General features: G+C 38.3%; 1 protein-coding gene across 1 annotated transcript in view; it reads right to left on the bottom strand.

The window, feature by feature from the left end:
* CCDC141 (coiled-coil domain containing 141) overlaps positions 1 to 20,747 on the bottom strand; it is a 204,396-nt gene that overhangs the window by 21,304 nt on the left and 162,345 nt on the right. The window contains exons 16-19 of the mRNA XM_032637784.1: positions 19,789 to 19,968; positions 17,892 to 18,041; positions 9,565 to 9,705; positions 8,657 to 8,845 (exon numbers count right to left, since the gene is read on the bottom strand). Coding sequence (XP_032493675.1) covers positions 8,657 to 8,845; positions 9,565 to 9,705; positions 17,892 to 18,041; positions 19,789 to 19,968 — 660 coding nt within the window. The remainder of the gene's footprint in view (positions 1 to 8,656; positions 8,846 to 9,564; positions 9,706 to 17,891; positions 18,042 to 19,788; positions 19,969 to 20,747) is intronic.

Genomic DNA, 20,747 nt, shown 5'->3' with positions numbered 1-20,747 from the left:
CTCTCCAGTTGCGGCAAGCGGGGGCCACTCTTCATCGCGGTGCGCGGGCCTCTCACTGTCGCGGGCCTCACAGGCTCCAGACGCGCAGAGCTCAGTATTTGTAGCTCACGGGCCCAGCTGCTCCGCGGCACGTGGGATCTTCCCAGACCAGGGCCCGAACCCGTGTCCCCTGCATAGGCAGGCAGACTCTCAACCACTGCGCCACCAGGGAAGCCCTGATCATATACTTTTGCACTTGGAAATTAGAGTCAGGTAAGAAAGTAGAAGTATGGAAATCACTCTGATTTTCCTGCCTTCTTAGGTTTGCCTGAAGCATAATTCCTAAGAGGAACGTTGCAGACTTACTAGAACAGGCAGTCTAAAAAAGCATGTGGGAGGAGCTTCAAGATGGCGGAAGAGTAAGACGTGGAGATCACCTTACTCCCCACAAATACATCAGAAATACATCTACATGTGGAACAACTCCTACAGAACACCTACTGAATGCTGGCAGAAGACCTCAGACCTCCCAAAAGGCAAGAAACACCCCACGTACCTGGGTACGGCAAAAGAAAAAAGAATAAACAGAGGCAAAAGAATAGGGACGGGACCTGCACCAGTGGGAGGGAGCTGTGAAGGAGGAAAAGTTTCCACACACTAGGAAGCCCCTTCACTGGCGGGGACTCGGGTGGCAGCGCGGGGCGGGAAGCTTCGGGGCAACGGAGGAGAGCGCAGCAACAGGGGTGCAGAGGGCAAAGCGGAGAGATACTCGCACAGAGGATCAGGGCTGACCGGCACTCACCAGCCCGAGAGACTTGTCTGCTCACCTGCCAGGGCAGTTGGGGGCTGGGAGCTGAGGCTCGGGCTTCGGAGGGTCGGATCCAGGGAGAGGACTGGGGTTGGCAGCGTGAACACAGCCTGAAGGGGTTAGTGCGCCACGGAGGGCTGGGAGGGGGTCCGGGGAAAAGTCTGGACCTGCCGAAGAGGCAAGAGACTTTTTCTTCCCTCTTTGTTTCCTGGTGCGCAAGGAAAGGGGATTAAGAATGCTGCTTAAAGGAGCTCCAGAGACGGGCGCGAGCCGCGGCTATCAGCGTGGACCCCAGAGATGGGCATGGGACGCTAGGGCTGTTGCTGCAGCCACCAAGAAGCCTGTGTGCAAGCACAGGTCACTATCCACACCACCCCTCTGGGAGTCTGTGCAGCCCGCCACTGCCAGGGTCCCGTGATACAGAGACAACTTCCCCGGGAGAACGCACGGCGCGCCTCAGGCTGGTGCAACGTCATAACCGGCCTCTGTTGCCGCAGGCTCGCCCGGCAGTCCATACCCCTTCCTGCCCCTGGCCTGAGTGAGCCAGAGCTCCCGAATCAGCGGCTCCTTTAACCCCGTCTTGTCTGAGTGAAGAACAGACGCCCTCAGGCAACCTACATGCAGAGGCGGGGCCAAATCCAAAGCTGAAACCCGGGAGCTGTGCAAACAAAGAAGAGAAAGGGAAATTTCTCCCAGCAGCCTCAGGAGCAGCGGATTAAATCGCCACAATCAACTAGATGTACCCTGCGTCCGTGGAATACCTGAATAGACAACGAATCATCCCAAATTGAGGAGGTGGACTTTGGGAGCAACGATATATATATATATATATATATTTTTTTTTTTTTTCCCTTTTTCTCTTTTTGTGAGTGTGTATGTGTATGCTTCTGTGTGTGATTTTGTCTGTATAGCTTTGCTTTTACCATGTGTCCTAGGGTTCTGTCTGTCCGTTTTTTTTGTTTTAGTATACTTTTTAGCACTTGTTATCAATGGTGGATTTGTTTCTTGGTTTGGTTGCTCTCTTCTTTCTTTCTTTTCTTTTTTTATTAGTTAAAAAAATTTTTTTAAATAATTTTTTATTTTAATAACTTTAAAATTTTATTTTATCTTCTTTTGTTCTTTCTTTTCTTTCTCCCTTTTATTCTGAGCCATGTGGATGACAGGCTCTTGGTGCCCCAGCCACGCATCAGGGCTGTGCCTCTGAGGTGGGAGAGCCAAGTTCAGGACACTGGTCCACAAGAGACCTCCCAGCTCCATGTAATGTCAAACGGCGAAAATCTCCCAAGATCTCCATCTCAATGCCAATACCCGGCTCCACTCAATGACCAGCAAGCTCCAGAACAGGATACCCTATGCCAAACAACTAGCAAGACAGGAACACAACCCCACGCATTAGCAGAGAGGCTGCCTAAAACCATAATAAGTCCACAGACACCACAAAACACACCACCAGATGTGGACCTGCTCACCAGAAAGACAAGATCCAGCCTCATCCACCAGAACACAGGCACTAGTCCCCTCCACCAGGAAGCCTACACAACCCACTGAACCAACCTTAGCCACTGGGGGCAGACACCAAAAACAACGGGAACTAGGAACTTGCAGCCTGTGAAAAGGACACCCCAAACACAGTAAGTTAAGCAAAATGAGAAGACAGAGAAACACAGCAGATGAAGGAGCAAGATAAAAACCCACCAGACCTAACAAATGAAGAGGAAACAGGCAGTCCACCTGAAAAAGAATTCAGAATAATGATAGTAAAAATGATCCAAAATCTTGGAAATAGAATGGAGAAAATACAAGAAACATTTAACAAGGACCTAGAAGAACTAAAGAGCAAACAAACAGTGATGAACAACAAAATAAATGAAATTAAAAATTCTCTAGAAGGGATCAGTAGCAGAATAACTGAGGCAGAAGAACAGATAAGTGACCTCGGAGATAAAATAGTGGAAATAACTACCACAGAGCAGAATAAAGAAAATAGAATGAAAAGAATTGAGGACGGTCTCAGAGACATCTGGGACAACATTAAACACACCAACATTCAAGTTATAGGGGTCCCAGAAGAAGAAGAGAAAAAGAAAGGGACTGAGAAAATATTTGAAGAGATTATAGTTGAAAACTTCCCTAATATGGGAAAGGAAATAGTTAATCAAGTCCAGGAAGTGCAGAGAGTCCCATACAGGATAAATCCAAGGAGAAACACACCAAGACACATATTAATCAAAGTATCAAAAATTAAATACAAAGAAAAAATATTGAAAGCAGCAAGGGAAAAACAACAAATAACATACAAGGGAATCCCCATAAGGTTAGCAGCTGACCTTTCAGCAGAAACTCTGCAAGCCAGAAGGGAGTGGCAGGACATATTTAAAGTGATGAAGGGGAAAAACCTACAACCAAGATTACTCTACCCAGCAAGGATCTCATTCAGATTTGACAGAGAAATTGAAACCTTTACAAACAAGCAAAAGCTAAGAGAATTCAGCACCACCAAACCAGCTTTACAACAAATGCTACAGGAAACTCTCTAGGCAGGAAACACAAGAGAAGGAAAACACCTACAATAACAAATCCAACACAATTAAGAAAATAGTAATAGGAACATACATATCTATAATTACCTTAAATGGAAATGGAGTAAATGCTCCAACCAAAAGACATAGAGTGGCTGAATGGATACCAAAACAAGACCCATCTATATGCTGTCTACAAGAGACCAACTTCAGACCTAGGGACACATACAGACTGAAAGTGAGGGGATGGAAAATGATATTCCATGTATATGGAAATCAAAAGAAAGCTGGAGTAGCAAGTATCACATCAAACAAAATAAACTTTATAATAAAGGCTATTACAAGAGACAAAGAAGGACACTACATAGTGATCAAGGGATCAATCCAAGAAGAAGATATAACAATTGTAAATATTTATGCACCCAACATAGGAGCCCCTCAACACATAAGGCAAATACTAAAAGCCATAAAAGGGGGAATTGACAGGAACACAATCATAGTAGGGGACTTTAACACCCCAGTTTCACCAATGGACAATCATCCAAAATGAAAATAAATAAGGAAACACAAGCTTTAAATGATACATTAAACAAGATAGACTTACTTGATATTTATAGGACATTCCATCCAAAAACAGCAGAATACACATTCTTCTCAAGTGCTCATGGAACATTCTCCAGGATCATATCTTGGGTCACAAAGCAACCCTTGGTAAATTTAAGAAAATTGAAATCGTATCAAGTATCTTTTCTGACCACAATGCTATGAAACTAGATATCAATTACAGGAAAAGATCTGTAAAAAATACCAACACATGGAGGCTAAACAATACATTACTTAATAACCAAGAGATCACTGAAGAAATCAAAGAGGAAATCAAAAAATACCTAGGAACAAATGACAATGAAAACACGACGACCCAAAACCTATGGGATGCAGCAAAAGCAGTTCTAAGAAGGAATTTTATAGCAATACAATCCTACCTGAAGAAACAAGAAACATCTCAATTAAACAACCTAACTTTACACCTAAAGCAATTAGAGAAAGAAGAATAAAAAAACCCCAAAGTTAGCAGAAGGAAAGGAATCATAAAGATCAGATCAGAAATAAATGAAAAAAATGAAGGAAACTATAGCAAAGATCAATTAAACTAAAAGCTGGTTCTTTGAGAAGATAAAAAAAATGGATAAACCATTAGCCAGACTCATCAAGAAAAAAAGGGAGAAGACTCAAATAAATAGAAATGAAAAAGGAGAAGTAACAACTGACACTGCAGAAATACAAAGGAGAAGTAACAACTGACACAGCAGAAATACAAAGGATCATGAGAGATTACTACAAGCAACTATATGGCAATAAAATGGACAACCTGGAAGAAATGGACAAATTCTTAAAAATGCACAACTTGTGAGACTGAACCAGGAAGAAATAGAAAATATGAACAGACCATTGACAAGCACTGAAATCGAAACTGTGATTAAAAATCTTCCAACAAACAAAAGCCCAGGACAAGATGGCTTCACAGGCGAATTCTATCAAACATATAGAGAAGAGCTAACACCTATCCTCTCAAACACTTCCAAAATATGGCAGAGAGAGGAACATACCCAAACTCATTCTACGAGGCCACCATCACCCTGATACCAAAACCAGACAAGGTGTCACAAAGAAAGAAAACTACAGGCCAATATCACTGATGAACACAGATGGAAAAATTCTCAACAAAATACTAGCAAACAGAATCCAACAGCATTTTAAAAGGATCATACACCATGATGAAGTGGGGTTTATCACAGGAATGCAAGGATTCTTCAATATATGCAAATCAATCAACACGATACACCATATTAACAAATTGAAGGATAAAAGCCATATGATCATCTCAATAGATGCAGAGAAAGCTATCAACAAAATTCAACACCATTTATGATAAAAACCCTCCAGAAAGTAGGCATAGAGGGAACTTACCTCAACATAATAAAGGCCATATATGATAAACCCACAGCCAACATCGTCCTCAATGGTGAAAAAGTGAAACCATTTCCACTAAGCTCAGGAGCAAGACAAGGTTGCCCACTCTCACTACTGTTATTCAACATAGTTATGGAAGTTTTAGCCACAGCAATCAGAGAAGAAAAAGAAATAAAAGGAATCCAAATTGGAAAAGAAGAAGTAAAACTGTCACTGTTTGCAGATGACATGATACTATACATAGAGAATCCTAAAGGTGCTACCAGAAAACTACTAGAGCTAATCAATGAATTTGGTAAAGTAACAGTATACAAAATTAATGCACAGAAATCTCTGGCATTCCTATACACTAATGATGAAAAATCTGAAAGAGAAATTAATAAAACACTCCCATTTACCATTGCAACAAAAAGAATAAAATATCTAGGAATAAACCTACCTAAGGAGACAAAAGACCTGTATGCAGAAAATTATAAGACACTGATGAAAGAAATTAAAGGTGATACAAGTAGATGGAGAGATATAGCATGTGCTTGGATTGGAAGAATCAACATTGTGAAAATGACTCTACTACCCAAAGAAATCTACAGATTCAATGCAATCCCGATCAAACTACCACTGGCATTTTTCACAGAACTAGAACAAAAAATTTCACAATTTGTATGGAAACACAATAGCCAAAGCAATCTTGAGAAGGAAAAACGGAGCTGGAGGAATCAGGCTCCCTGATTTCAGACTATACTACAAAGCTACATATGGTACTGGCACAGAAACAGAGATATAAATCAATGGGACAGGATAGAAAGCCCAGAGATAAACCCACGCACATATGGTCACCTTATGTTTGGTAGAGGAGGCAGTGGGTAAAAGATAGCCTCTTCAATAAGTGGTGCTGGGAAAACTGGACAGGTACATGTAAAAGAATGAAATTAGAACACTCCCTAACACCATACACAAAAATAAACTCAAAGTGGATTTGAGACCTAAATGTAAGACCAGACACTATAAAACTCTTAGAGGAAAACATAGGCAGAACACTCTATGGCGTAAATCACAGCAAGATCCTTTTTGACCCACCTCATAGAGAAATGGAAAGAAAAACAAAAATAAACAAATGGGACCTAATGAAACTTAAAAGCTTTTGCACAGCAAAGGAAATCATAAACAAGATGAAAAGACAACCCTCAGAATGGGAGAAAATATTTGCAAATGAAGCAACTGACAAAGGATTAATCTCCAAAATTTACAAGCAGCTCATGCAGCTCAATATCAAGAAAACAAACAACCCAATCCAAAAATGGGCAGAAGACCTAAATAGACATTTCTCCAAAGAAGCTATACAGATTGCCAACAAACACATGAAAGAATGCTCAACATCATTAATCATTAGAGAAATGCAAATCAAAACTACAATGAGATACCATCTCACACCGGTCAGAATGGCCATCATCAAAAATTCTGCAAACAGTAAATGCTGGAGAGGGTGTGGAGAAAGTTGGTGGGAAGTTGAGCACTGTTGGTGGGAATGTAAATTTATACAGCCACTATGGAGAACAGTATGGAGGTTCTTTAAAAAACTAAAATTAGAGCTACCATATGACCCAGCAATCCCACTACTGGACATATACCCTGAGAAAACTGTATTTCAAAAAGAGTCATGTACCACAATGTTCATTGCAGCTCTATTTACAATAGCCAGGTCATGGAAGCAATCTAAGTGTCCATAAACAGATGAATGGATAAAGAAGCTGTGGCACATATAGACAACGGAATATTACTCAGCCATAAAAAGAAATGAAATTGAGTTATTTGTAGTGAGGTGGATGGAACTAGAGTCTGTCATACAGAGTGAAGTAAGTCAGAAAGAGAAAAACAAATACCATATGCTAACACATATATATGGAATCTAAAAAAAAAAAAAAACTGGTTGTGAAGAACCTAGGGGCAAGATGGGAATAAAGACGCAGACGTACTAGGGAATGGACTTGATGGTATGGGGAGGGGAAGGGGTAAGCTGGGACAAAGTGAGAGAGTGGCATGGACATATATACACTACCAAGTGTGTGGTGGATGGCTGGTGGGAAGCAGCCGCGTGGCACGGTGAGATCAGCTTGGTGCTTTGTGACCACGTAGAGAGGTGGGATAGGGAGGGTGGGAGGGAGGGAGACGCAAGAGGGAAGAGGTACGGGGATATATGTATATGTATAACTGATTCACTTTGTTATAAAGCAGAAACTAACACACCATTGTAAAGCAATTATACTCCAATAAAGATGTTAAAAATAAATAAATAAAAAAATTAAAAGCATATGGCACTAAAAAGAATCCAAATATCAGCTAAAGGGAAGAAAAAAGCTCAAACACACAAAATCCAGCCTATGTAATTGAAATCATTTACAATACATGGATAAATTATTGCCCAAATAACACTCTAATAAATAAATTCTCTTTTAAGAATAAGATTTAGTGTATAGATTGAGGAAATATCATTTGAAGAATAGCATTTGACCTTTTCTTGATAGAAGATAGTCATATTTTCAAAGCACAGTGGAGAATTGAGAGTTTCTCACTGAAAATAAATAACTGTGACGGAAGAAGTGTCTGACCAAGGCTAGAAACACTTATGCTGAGTGAGAAATAGAAACACATGACTCTGTTAGGAGCTGGCTTTAAATAAGTGCCACAGAAGTACAGCGAACCTATACAACAGATATAGAAAAATGATCATTTCAATCCTCCTTAATGTGGTGTTACATCTAAAAGCTCTATTGCGTTAGTGGGAGAGACATTTTGTATCTCAGAATAATGGATTACAAAGAACGCTCAATAACTTCAAGTATAGAGCTTCTTCACTATGAAGTATGCCAATAATAACTAACTTGCTACATTTCATGTAATCTGTGTATACTTTGCCATTTATCCTCTTGACAAAAACGAAATAATATCAATAACAATTTTTGTACCTGAAAAATCCAAGTATCACCTTTCTCTCTAAACATTTTCAAATTCTGTGAAATAAATGTCATTTTTGAGTGTTTTAGCAGATATCCAGCAGTGAACATAATTCCATAATGGTTAAACGTATCTTGAGTTGATGTGGTTATGGAGAAATGAGAAAGTCTCATATGTTGCTGGTAAAAAGAGTAAATTAGTAAAACCTTTCCAAAGAGCAACTGGACAACACAATCAAAACCTTGTAACATGCATGATCCCCTTTGATCCAGCAATTCTGCTTTAGGAAATTATCCTAAGGATATAATCATGAAAAGAGGCATGATGCATGAAATTAGTGACAATAATAGCCAATGCAGCATTGTTTTAAAGCAGCTGACTTATTTTTAAATACAACACAGATAACATTACAACAAGAAGAGGATACCTCTTCTATCAACTCCTGGAGATGCTCAGTCAGGTCCAAATTCTTCCTGTAATCTGTCACAACTTTGTCAAACTCATCCACATATTTCTGCAAATCCCTCAGGGCTTCCAAAAGGACATTCACTTTATTATTTGGATAATTTAAGAAAAAAGTCTTATTCTCAACTTTTCCCATTTTCTTTTTCAAAGCCTGTGCAAAAAAAATATATTTAAGGACATTCAATTTTTATTTATGAGGCTAGTTAGTGATTAAATATTGAGGGAAAAACTTTTGTAGCTTCCTCCATTTAATATGTTAAAATCATAATTATTAAAACGCATTTTGGAAAGAATAGGTTTTCTTTCAGATAGTTTATTGATTCAGCAGCAAACATAGAGAAAATTTACTACATATCAGGATCTATACCATAGTTTGAGAATGCTACTAATGATTTTTAAAAAGACAGTGATCATAAAATCAAATATTTTATTGTCCTCAGTTAGCTCACTGTCTCCCGAGAAAGGCACTCAAATAATCTAGCCAGTATAAGTGACAAGGGGCTGCAGGAACAGGGGAGGAAGGTCCTGACATAGGTGGGTACAAGGAAAGAAAGAGGGGTATACAAGAGGGGGATGTGTGTGTGTGTGTGTGTGTGTGTGTGTGTGTGTGTGTGAGAGAGAGAGAGAGAGAGAGAGTGGAAGGGGAGAGGTTGGGTAGATTTGGCAGAAATCATTTTGGAGCTGCTTCAAGAGATAAATCAATTAATTATGTATTTTACATGAAGTACCCAATTGTTATAAAAATTAAGGATGATCTTTTCAGTCCTAATGCTATAAAAAAGCCCAAGGGTTAGGCATCTAGAATTGAAATGCAAAATAATTTTGCAATAATTGTGGTAGCACGCACACACACACGTACTTTCTCATTACCTGTAATTTTTCAGCATACATATCTACTTGTTGAATTTGATATTTGAGAGCTTTTAGATTTCGAGCTTTTTCATTTTTCTTAGTGTAATTAAACTTCAAATTGTTGAATTTCTTTTTGATGTCTTTGAATGACTCTTTGAGCTGCAGTTCAATAAAAAGAAACAGGTGATTTCCTTAAAATGAGAACACTAATATTCACTTGAAATAAATCAAGATATCTACACTTCAAAATATTCATAACCTTCGAAATGTATCCAGAGTGATTTTCAGTAGAAGACAGGTCTGCTAAGTGAATATATAATGTGAATTTAAACATATCCCCCAAATATAGGTAATTATAAATTGTTCTTAGTATTTTTTGATTTGTAATTTATAATTAGGATTACAGTTACAGAACATCCTTTGACCTTCAAACAAGAAAGTTTTTAACATACAATAGATTTTAAGCAACTCTAATTTTCTTATTTGTATTTATTTATTTGACATCATTTTACAACTCATTCTGTTCTCTGTGTGCTAATATTTGTTCCATATTCCAATGCTCTTATAGCCATCATGAATAAATTTATTAAGCCTCCAAGGAGCTGTCCATGTTGCAGAGGTCAATGGAGTGTTGACATTTAGACCAAGGAGGACATTAGTGGGGTGGAAGAGGAGACCCAGTATGACAGTCAGTAGGAAAAGGACTGTATTTGTCCAAAACCAATTAAAAATTATTTTTCATGGGCAGTTTCCAGAAGAGATTTACTTCTTAGATATAAGCCATTAACTTCAGAGGTCCTTAAAAAATGGAATGTAAGGTGACAGTTGTTGCCTGTGGTGGCAATGCTAACTTGTATATAAACAGAGTGTATGGCTATACCCTGAAAACGGGGCATAGATGATGACTTTCTTAAGAACAAACAGTCCAACTTTACCAGTGAGCCAAAATTCTAAGCAGTCTAGTTCCATTAACAACAACGCTTTCTGTGCCCTTCTCCAGATTCAAGAAGGATAAACATATTGACAGGCAATTCACTCTATATTATCAGCGAAGAGAAGTACAGAGAAAATATAAACCGTCTCAGAGTATGTGGAAGCATTTAACAGCCAAGAATAAACAATGTCATGGTTGATAAATTTGAGCTATGACAAGAAAAGTCAGGAAGACATTAAAATTCTTTTCAGTTACAGCAAGTAAATTATTTGGGAGGGAATAAAGGCTGGGCACATGCTGGATTTTAAACTTATAATGCAGAAAAACATATTTGCCCCAGAAAATGCTTGCTTTCTCAAAATGCTTATTTTAAATTCTGCATACTGTAAAAACAGAACCGTGACCTTATCTTTAACATTTTCTGAAGACAACAATCTATAAAGCCCTAGCCTATTTGCATACATGGAAATTATTATACTGATGCAATTTTTGCATTTGCCACAACTACACTTCATCAGTGTTGTTTATTTTATATGGTAAATGAAATAGGTGAGCATTAGCTTTAAATTATAAGCACAGAGACCATGTAAAATATTTAAATTGATAAATCAGTAATATTATAAAGGAGTGGAAAGAACTGTAACTTCAAAATTTGAAAATGATTTCTCTATTAGAACTCAGAAAAATATTTAAAAGATAATATTCAGTTGGTATATTTATGAAATAAACAATATTTAAATTTTTTGACATTTGTTGTTTTAATATGCATGTATTTGTTATTAGTGGGAAAGGACAAATGAAGTTGATTTTATGGGATTAAGATACGGACTTCCTCCTTAGTTAATCACATAAAACTTTGGCAGGAACTTTTTTCCCTTGAAGTCATAATCTGCAACAATAGGTGCAATAACTACCACATCTGAGGAAACCAGAGATTTTTGTATTAAAAAACATGTCCTCAATAGGGAGTTATTGTAATGAGTACAGAGTTTCTGTTTGGGATGGTGAAAAAGTTCTGGAAATGAATAGTGGTGATAGTAGTGCAACACTGTGAACGTACATAATATCACTTAACTGTACTCTTAAAATGGTTAAGATAGTTAATTTTGTTATGTGTCTTTTACTACAGCTAAAAATATAATTTTTATTTTTAATAAAAATAAAGTAAAATAAAATGAAAGGAAAAAATACGTCCAGTCACTAACATGTATCCACTGGAAAATAAAATTTTATATTCTTTTTTCCCCCTTACTGTAACATGACGTATATTATAAACTTCAGTCTAAAGAAAGGAAGAGGGGCTCTGACATCAACCAGATAACCACTGGGTTACACCCGCTTGTTTAAGTGGGAAAAAAATCAATATCTGTTTGAAAACTATATGATAAATGAAGAAAGGCTGAGCCTTAACACTTTAATTCTAAGACATGACATTTAAAGTCTACTTTGGATTAAGAAATTTAAGACTGATAAATGATGAGTACAAATTTATTTCTGTTTGCCTCAGAATGTATGCACTTCCACTGACGATGATTTATAAAGCCAAAGATGTTCATGGTGATATGGGTATGTGAAATGGGATCAGTTTCTTTCTGACACATGAGCTCCTTTGACAAGTTGCTAGCACTTTTCTCTTTTGGTCCCACTGGAAATCTATTTTAAATCCTGTACCTTTCCCAGCTCAAATTGAGGACTACGCAGATACAAGTGGAAGGCAGCAAGCATGAACTACCTTCAGCAATCAGGTTTTCAGAAAACACCCAGCCATGCCTAAGTTTCTTACCTGCATATTCCAATATGAAAACTTAACTTCCCATCTAATCTCCACATAACTTGTGATCATATTTTTAAGGGAACTGAGTGCCATGGTTGCTCGGCTGTGGTATCATTGTTCACGCAGCTGTTTCTAACTTTAGTTAGCTTGTCAACAATGGGGAATGGTGTAGATGGCCAAGACAACTGCTCAACTGGAGCACAGAAGCAGGAAAAAACACCCAAAGCTTGGGGCAAGAAAAAGTTTACCCTATTCGAAATCTTTAAATGTTGTTTTAATTCATACTGATAAAATTTCTGAAAGTCTTAAGATAATCAGGAGAAAGATATTTTTTCAAATGAACAGTGCAATTTCCCTATCTTTCCATATGTTCAGCTCCTACATGTTTGCTGTGAAAGAAGCGGACTAATTTAATACAACTATAATTAGAAAAAAAAAATCATTAAGACTTTAAAACTGCAGTTCTTTTGAAACTAGCATAATGAGCATCTTCACCAAATTTCCCAGGGAGCAGTAGGCCTCTCTCAGGGTTAGGCATAAACAAAAACTTCTTAGAGAAGAAGCAGAAGGGAACAAGATGGACAACAAGGAGGCTGGCTTGCTATTTTTAGTCTTGAGGAAGCTGGTTGAGGCAACTTTGACACAAGAATGTATTATCTGTGAGTCTGCTGCTGGCAAGGCCAATTTACGTGAGGAACATGAGACATTTTAAAACTAAGAAAATGTATTTAAAACAAGAGCTTTTCATTAGAACTATGGGGCACACAACTGTCCAGAAGCAAAAATACAAAACAAATAGTCCATTTCTCTTAATGTCCATTTCACGAGCTTAATTTCTTGCCCACCATTTTGCCTACTCCAGAGAAAAAAGCTTTCTGATTCTCATTTTCAGTAACAGAAAGAAGGCTGCAATGCTATCACTTCCCAGGGATGCCTGTATTTGAAATGAAGGGACCCAAAGACTCATAACTTAACCTGAATGATTTGCTACAATTATTAACAGTAGAATATTTAGGTTTAGTGCTGGAGAGATTTTGGAACAAGACTTTCTTGTTCTCCATCTGTTCAGCAACCACATGGATGTCTTCCTGTGCTTACCATCAGTCTTGTAGAAGCAGGAAATGGGGCCGCTTGAAAGGAGAAGACAATTGCTCCATTTTAAATTGCAGGTGGCAGCATATCTCAGTAATAGCTATTTTATCCACTCTGCAAGTTTTGTTTGTTCATAATATATTTACATTTTATTTTCTGGACATGATAACCATGATTTCAAACTTTAGCTTTCTATCTTCTTCAGTAAGAAGAGTCATTTAGCAGATGTTAAACACAAAACTTCTAACAGATTCTAACCCTATGGGATGGACATTTTCAGAACAAATTATAATCTTTCCCATCCTCTTACATATACCAACGAAACAGACTCACAGTGGGGCCTGGTAATGAGCAGTTGTGACTGTGAAGTCCCTTGGGCTTTAAGTTGCCTAGACTCTTAGTTTCCTGAGGACTTTCCTGTTCTCATGGCCTGGCACACAGTAGTCATATTTGTTGAATGATGATAATTTAGTTTTTTTCTTAAAATGATGAATTAAGGTCATCAATTTAGAAAATAGTAATTATCTGTACTATACCATAGTGCTGCCTCATCTATACCCTCTTTTTCTGCTTCCTTTCTTACCAGATGGTGGTCGTCCACAGTCATTTTGTCAATAGCAAAGCAGTATACAATATCAGGAGGTTTAATGTTATTGGTTGTGTATCTGTCTAAGGCAGCAGCATTCCCCTATTCTACAATAATTTATTGCTGCTAACCTGCCTTATCTCCCTGGAACTGAGATGACCATTTTATCCAAATTGACAAAAGAACAAAAGAATCTGTGTGACTAGAACAAGAGACTCTGACATATGGAATATATATATATATATATATATATACACATACATACATATTTCTGTTTCCTTCCTGATGGGTAAGATGTTGCTACAGTGTAGAAATTTCAGGCTGATGTAATATAATTATATGAAAGCTCCATTTGCAAAATTTATTTTGGAAAAATGAATAGCAACCCAATTCTGTCATTACTATACTTTTTTTTTTTTTTGCGGTACACGGGACTCTCACTGTTGTGGCCTCTCCCGCTGCGGAGCACAGGCTCCGGATGCGCAGGCTCAGCGGCCATGGATCACAGGCCCAGCTGCTCCGCGGTATGTGGGATCCCCCTGGACTGGGGCACGAACCCGTGTCCACTGCATCGGCAGGCGGACTCCCAACCACTGTGCCACCAGGGAAGCCCCATTACTATACTTTTCATCAAAGTAATTGTTTGTGATCCATAATGAGACTCGAGTGACAAATTTCCATTAACATCATGTAAATGTAAAGGTAATTTTTTTGGTCAGGTTGCAGGAAGAAAACATGCTTGATATTAACTTATTACATTTCTAAAGAAGACATGTAAAGAATAAGGAACTGATGATGTTCTGTCATGTAATATGGCAGAGAATATCTATAATGCTTTGTGTATTAAAAGCTTATTTATATTGCCAGGCAAGAAAATGTACAGTGAGATTCAACATTCATGCATACAAATATATCTTTGTGTGAAACGAGTGGGAAAAAAACTCCACAAAATCTGGCAGTCTGAAGGGTGTGTTTTCTAGTATACATGGAGAAAATGAGTTTTTACAATTAACTAACTATGGCTTATATAGTATATAAAATTAGAAAATAATAATATTTTACCCAAAGAGAATCAAGGCACAAAACCATGGTTCTTTGTCATTAAGGAATATCACATCACATTAAAAAAAAAAAATCACATTTAGAATACCTCACTTTATTTTACCTTGAGATACTGAGTCCTTTTCTTTTTTTTTTTTTTTTTCTGTTATTTTTTGCCGTGCAGCTTGTGGGATCTTAGTTCCCCAGCCAGGGATTAAACCCAGGCAACAGCAGTGAAAGCCCTGAGTCCTAACCACTGGACTACCAGGGAATTCCTGAGTTCTTTTCTAAGGGCCTTTAGTGCACTTAAAACCATGCAATAAAGTAATTTTAGTTGAAATAACAAAATGAACTGTGCTATTATATCAGATCATACAAAGAGCTTGTAACGAGTGTTCGAGAAAACAAAGATAGAAGAAGAAAGCATAGTAAAAGGATACATTAACATCAGACCATGCAGTGGTTGAATGGTTTCATACATTAACTGAATGGTGAACTCTGAGTTTAGCAGGTGACAAGCTGGTGCCCAGTAAAAGTTGGTCCCCAATAAATGAGCCTCTGGTCCAGAGCTGACTCCCTGAAACCCCACAGTCCTGAAGCACACTGCTCAAGTGAAAACTGTATACTCCTCAGTTTCCTCATCTGGAAAATGAAAGTCCTCCAAAGCCAATTTCAGCTCAGATCAGTGAACTTCCAAGAAGCACTTTAAATGCACTGGATGCAAAATAATGCATTTCAAAATCAACTGAACAAATCAAATGCTATGCTTCGTCTAGTTCCCTGGTGGGCTATCTGACTATTTTTTTATACAAAAAAAATTAGTGTAACATGCAGCTTTTAATTTTACATAATTTTTAAGCACTCATACCAAATACTAATAATGAGAATAATAATTAAAATATCAAATATTATTACAACTTAGAATCTGGCTCTGACATTCACAATACAAACTAGACCACACATCTCTTCATTTTATTAACGGGCACTGAAAATATTCCTTTGGATTATTTTCCCATTAAGCTTGTAGTTGGAAAATCCAGGCTGTGCATGATATACTGTGACATGCCTTGTATATCTCTACGAGGAAGGAAAAGGGAAAAGGGCCAAAAGTTTTCAAAGATCCTTTGAATACGAAACTGTGACTTATATCAAACATTAGTTGGGTTTGAAGTAGAAGCAAATAGGAAGAATCACTCTCCTAATACTTAAGATCATGTTAAAGTGATGTTTGACTCCTATATCAAACCTGCAAGTATCTGGTTTCTGGTTCCTGTTACAGTACAGACAATCCTGGCGTGTCCCTACTTTGACTGGAAGGGCCAGGCTGGCTCCCAGCAAAGGCTCATCCCGAGGCAGCCCTGTAAACAGAACCACTGTGGAAAGGGCCTAAACAGGGAGACCCACCTCCATAAAGGCCACCATGCTTCAGGAAGAGGGAAAGTGAGCCATAGGCAGCTGGGAATAGCCCTTAGCCTGCTCTCTTGTGCTTTCAATAAAATATGGTTGAACATCACAGCAGAGAGAGAGATCTTCAGCAAAAAAAAAAAAAAGGAAGAAGAGGAAGAAAAAGAAGAAAGAAAACAACTTTGGGGAAAGATAGTAAAAAAAATTATTTCCATGGCTGTGAATCTAAATTTTATAGCCTGAGGAGAATTAAGATTGTTTTCCTTAAAGTGATCTGGCTGAAGTGGTGCTAACTGCAGTACAGGACCCAGAAGAGGCCGTTCTACTACACAGAGGGCAGACTACACTAGGGGTTTAACGCTGAGCGAATTAATGAGTGTCTCGCCCACAGTGACTCCTGAAACACAGACTAAGAGCAGAAACTCTACAGTCCTGTGGCACACTCAACTGAAAACCCTCCATGATGCTGCTTCCTGTTTCCCTCCCACTGAATGGGATCCAAGCGGCCCCTCCTGCTCTCACCCTCTTGCTTTCCTTCCAGCCATGCTCCTTTCCTGCACTTCTCTGTGGGCTATGAAAGGGCTAGACCACTTGCTAAGTTTAGTTACTCATACTTAAGTCCATGCTCTAATGTTGTTTGATAATATTTGATACTCACTGGTCCTAAATTGTGTAAAGAGGGCATAAACAGAAAAATCAAGAAGGTTCACCACATCTTTTTCCCTCCGCTCACTTTCCTAATGGGTTTGTGATTAATGAACTTAGAAACGTCTTGCTCTAAACAGAGATAAATCTGGAATTGTGGTACCTTTTGTTCTGCTGTCAGTTCCAGTAAGAAACCAGGACCCTCGCTAAGCTGTATTTTTCTCCTAGAACAAGTAAACCTTTAGATGGAAAGTTTAACTCTGGGAGGGTGTGGCTCAAGTTCAGCATGTGTCTGGGGGTTGGGGGTTGGGTAGAATTGAGGAAGAGGAGGTGGAATTAACTGTGTATGGAGGAGGGGGCACGGAGTCTAGGCGTTGTTTTGCCAGAGAAGTCACTCAGTTTGAGTAAATATGAAACCAGCCACTTGACTTTGGTGATAATCCTTTGTAGCCTCTGAAGCAACAAGCCTGCTCCCCTTAGCACCCCCTTCATCATGAGTCAATGGTACTTAAATAGCATCTCCGCAGACGGGAGCTGGCTGAACCGGGATGCTATCACTCTGCACTGATGATGTGTATCCACTCAAGCAAAACAACTGCTGTGAGGGTTTGGGGTGGGTTGGGGAGGAGCAAACAAAAAACCCAAATGCTACCTTCTAGGTTCTTCCATATGTTGACAATATACTGACCTCAAAAAGTTTGGGAGCTTAAAGTTTACTCAATCTTTCTGAGCCCTGAGGCCATTGCTTGGCAGATTAAAGGTCAAGGGTAAAAAGAAAGTCTCCTGATTCACTGTGCGTGTGTGTGTGCGCGCGCGTGTGCGTGTACGTGCGTGTGTGTGTGTGTGTGTGTCTGTGTGTGTGTTCTCACCTCGCTCATCTCATCCCTTGCGGTACAGAACTCCAGGCTGCGGGTCAGGGCCTGCTCGTGGTCTTCAGCCTGCGCACGCCAGTTCAGACTGTCCCCCTCAAGGATGTCCAGCTGCTGCTGCAGGTGCTTTGCAGAAACATTAGAGCAGTTCTAAAAATGAAAGAGAAGGGGAAGTGATGAAGGGAACTGGCAAAACAGCAATGAGAACAACATGCTATTTACCTGCATTGTGAAACTCATAAATGACATCAAAAAATAGGCTCCTGATTTCTTTCACCTTAAGCTTCTTTGAATATAATGATTTCAGAAAGAAGCCAGACACCCAACACCCAATGTTGGGAAAGACAAACCCTTACATTTCCAGTCTTGAAACTGCAGTTTTGAAGATTTGTTCACCAGACCCAACGCCTCAGAGACGCTATTCATTATAAGGTATAATTTTTACTTCAAAAGGCATAAAATATGCATTAGAAACATTTGGCTTCTGCACTATAATTTTCCTGTCAACTTGAGCGTGACCTCAGGTTTATTATGCAAGTGCTCCAACCTCTACTCAGCACAGAGGGCTGCTGAGGCCAAGGCCAGATGCGGACTGGAGAACAATTTACATTATTTGTGCAAAGTGAGACGTCTTACTTGTTTTTTTTTTTTCTTTTTAAAATAAATTTATTAATAAAACAAAACTCTTTAAAAAGAAAGGTCCTTCTTGGGGAAAACATTCTGTTATAACAGAGACAGATATTTTGTATTTGTGTCTTTCAGTTAAGAAAATACTTTAGATCCATTGAATTCCATATAGTTTAGTGGATATCTTAAATGAACTTTGAAATAAAATCAGCCATTACGATTTTTATTAATGTTATACATACTGGATAGAATTAACATAATCTTTTCTTCCTTCAAATTAAGAATTTGGAGAAGGAGTTTTTTAAAAATCGGAGCCCAATGTGTTATTTAGGAAAATTTAATCTGGAATTATTTCCATCTCTTTTAGGCTCCTTTGGTAAGGTCAGTCCAGTGGAATAAAGCAGATCCAGTGATGAGTGCCCAGATCCCTGGGTGGAGCCAGGGTTCTTGGGCTTTTCTACCCTGGGGTTTTATGGATAAAGCAGCTTTTCTGGGATAAGACTCTTCACCTATAAAATGAGGGCCCTGGGCCTAACGATGTCTCGGCTACCTTTTGGATCTGATGTGCTAAAGCAGCATTGTCCAACAGAAATACAATTGAGCCACATAAATAATTTTAAATGTCTTAGTAGTCATATTAAAAAGTAAAAAAGAAACAGTTGAAATTAATTTTCATAATATAGCTTGTTTAACTGAACACATACCCAAACATGTAACCAAATATTAAGAAACATTAATAAGGTTTTTTTCATATTAAGTCTTTGAAATCAAGCCTGTATCTCACACTTAGAGCATATCTCAATTGTTGCTAAATTTCTATCAGAAATACTTGATCGGCACTTAAATCTCATAGAGTTTAGTAGACGCACATACCCAAATTGTTCCCAATATACTTAAAAGTTTTACAATTTGGGGTATCAGTTTTAAATTTAAATTAATTAAAGTTAAATAAAATTAAAACTTGAGTCCCTTAATTGCAATAGGCATATTTCAAATGTGAAAAACTGACTGCCATTATAGATAGCACACCTCTATGATTTTTTAAAATTAGCATGAGAATAGATGTACCAAATAAGGCTTTTAAAATCAGATTTTTCTCCTTAAAATGTTTTTCTCTGGATGTGGTAGAAACTTACCACAAATAAGTAGCCCAATGGTTTAATGTATTTTTTAATTTAACGTATACCAGGCAACGTGCCTGGTTTCTTTCATATTACCGGCCAACTAAGAGCTATATTAGGTATAAATGGTGGTGTTCTAAGTTGCTTACAGGCCGCTGAACTGACGAGATGACATCCACCCCCAAGGAAAGAGCCAGTTTATGGAGATGGTCTATGTGTGCCTGCTTTTCCCGAGAGCGACTGAGGAGAACCTGGGCATCGTAAGCATCAACCATTTCCTTTGGCCGTTGTAGAAACTCCAGTTCTCTTGATCTGAAGAGTCGTCCCAGCTGGAATTTAGGCCATTAACAATTAACCTTCGTATTTTTATGAAGACAGATTTTTTACATTGAGGTATAGTTGATGTACAATATTATATAACTGGCAGGTGTACAATATAGTGATTCACAATTTTTAAAGGTTATACTCCATTTATAGTTACTATAAAATATTGGCTATATTCCCTAAATTGTACAATATAACCTTGTAGCTTATTTTATACCTAATAGCTTGTATCTCTTAATCCCCTATCTCCGTACTGCCCCTCCCCCCTTCCCTCTCCCCACTGGTCACCACTAGTTCTCTGTATCTGTGAGTCTGCTTCTTTTTTGTTATATTCACTACGTTGTTGTATTTTTCAGATTCCACATATAAGTGATATCATACAGTATTTGTCTTTCTCAAAGATAGCTTTTTAAAAAAAAAAAAAACTTCTTTCCTATAACATATTTAACTAGCAGGTCAACACTGACAAGCCCATCTAAAATTATTAGTATTATAGACAAATAAGTGTTATAATGCTGCAAGTCAATAGGGTAAAATTGAGGGACTAACTCTGTCAGTTCTATTAAAGAAGAAAACACTGTTTGCTCACAGCCTAAAACTTTAGCAAGATGAGGCCTGTGATCTGAGTAAATTCAGAGGCTATTTTCAAGGGATTTCAATAAGTCTCCATTTTCTGTTAATAGAGGCTAAGGACTATGAAGTTTTACTGAGCACTCTACTGATACTTGAGATATAAAAGAAATTGTTTTCTTCCCTCAAAGAGCTTACACTTGAGTTAGGGGAA

This window comes from Phocoena sinus, chromosome 7 (genome assembly GCF_008692025.1).
Source record: "Phocoena sinus isolate mPhoSin1 chromosome 7, mPhoSin1.pri, whole genome shotgun sequence".
Taxonomy (NCBI): domain Eukaryota; kingdom Metazoa; phylum Chordata; class Mammalia; order Artiodactyla; family Phocoenidae; genus Phocoena; species Phocoena sinus.
The sequence above is the reverse complement of the archived record's forward strand: the minus strand, read 5'-3'. Positions and strand labels throughout refer to the sequence as shown.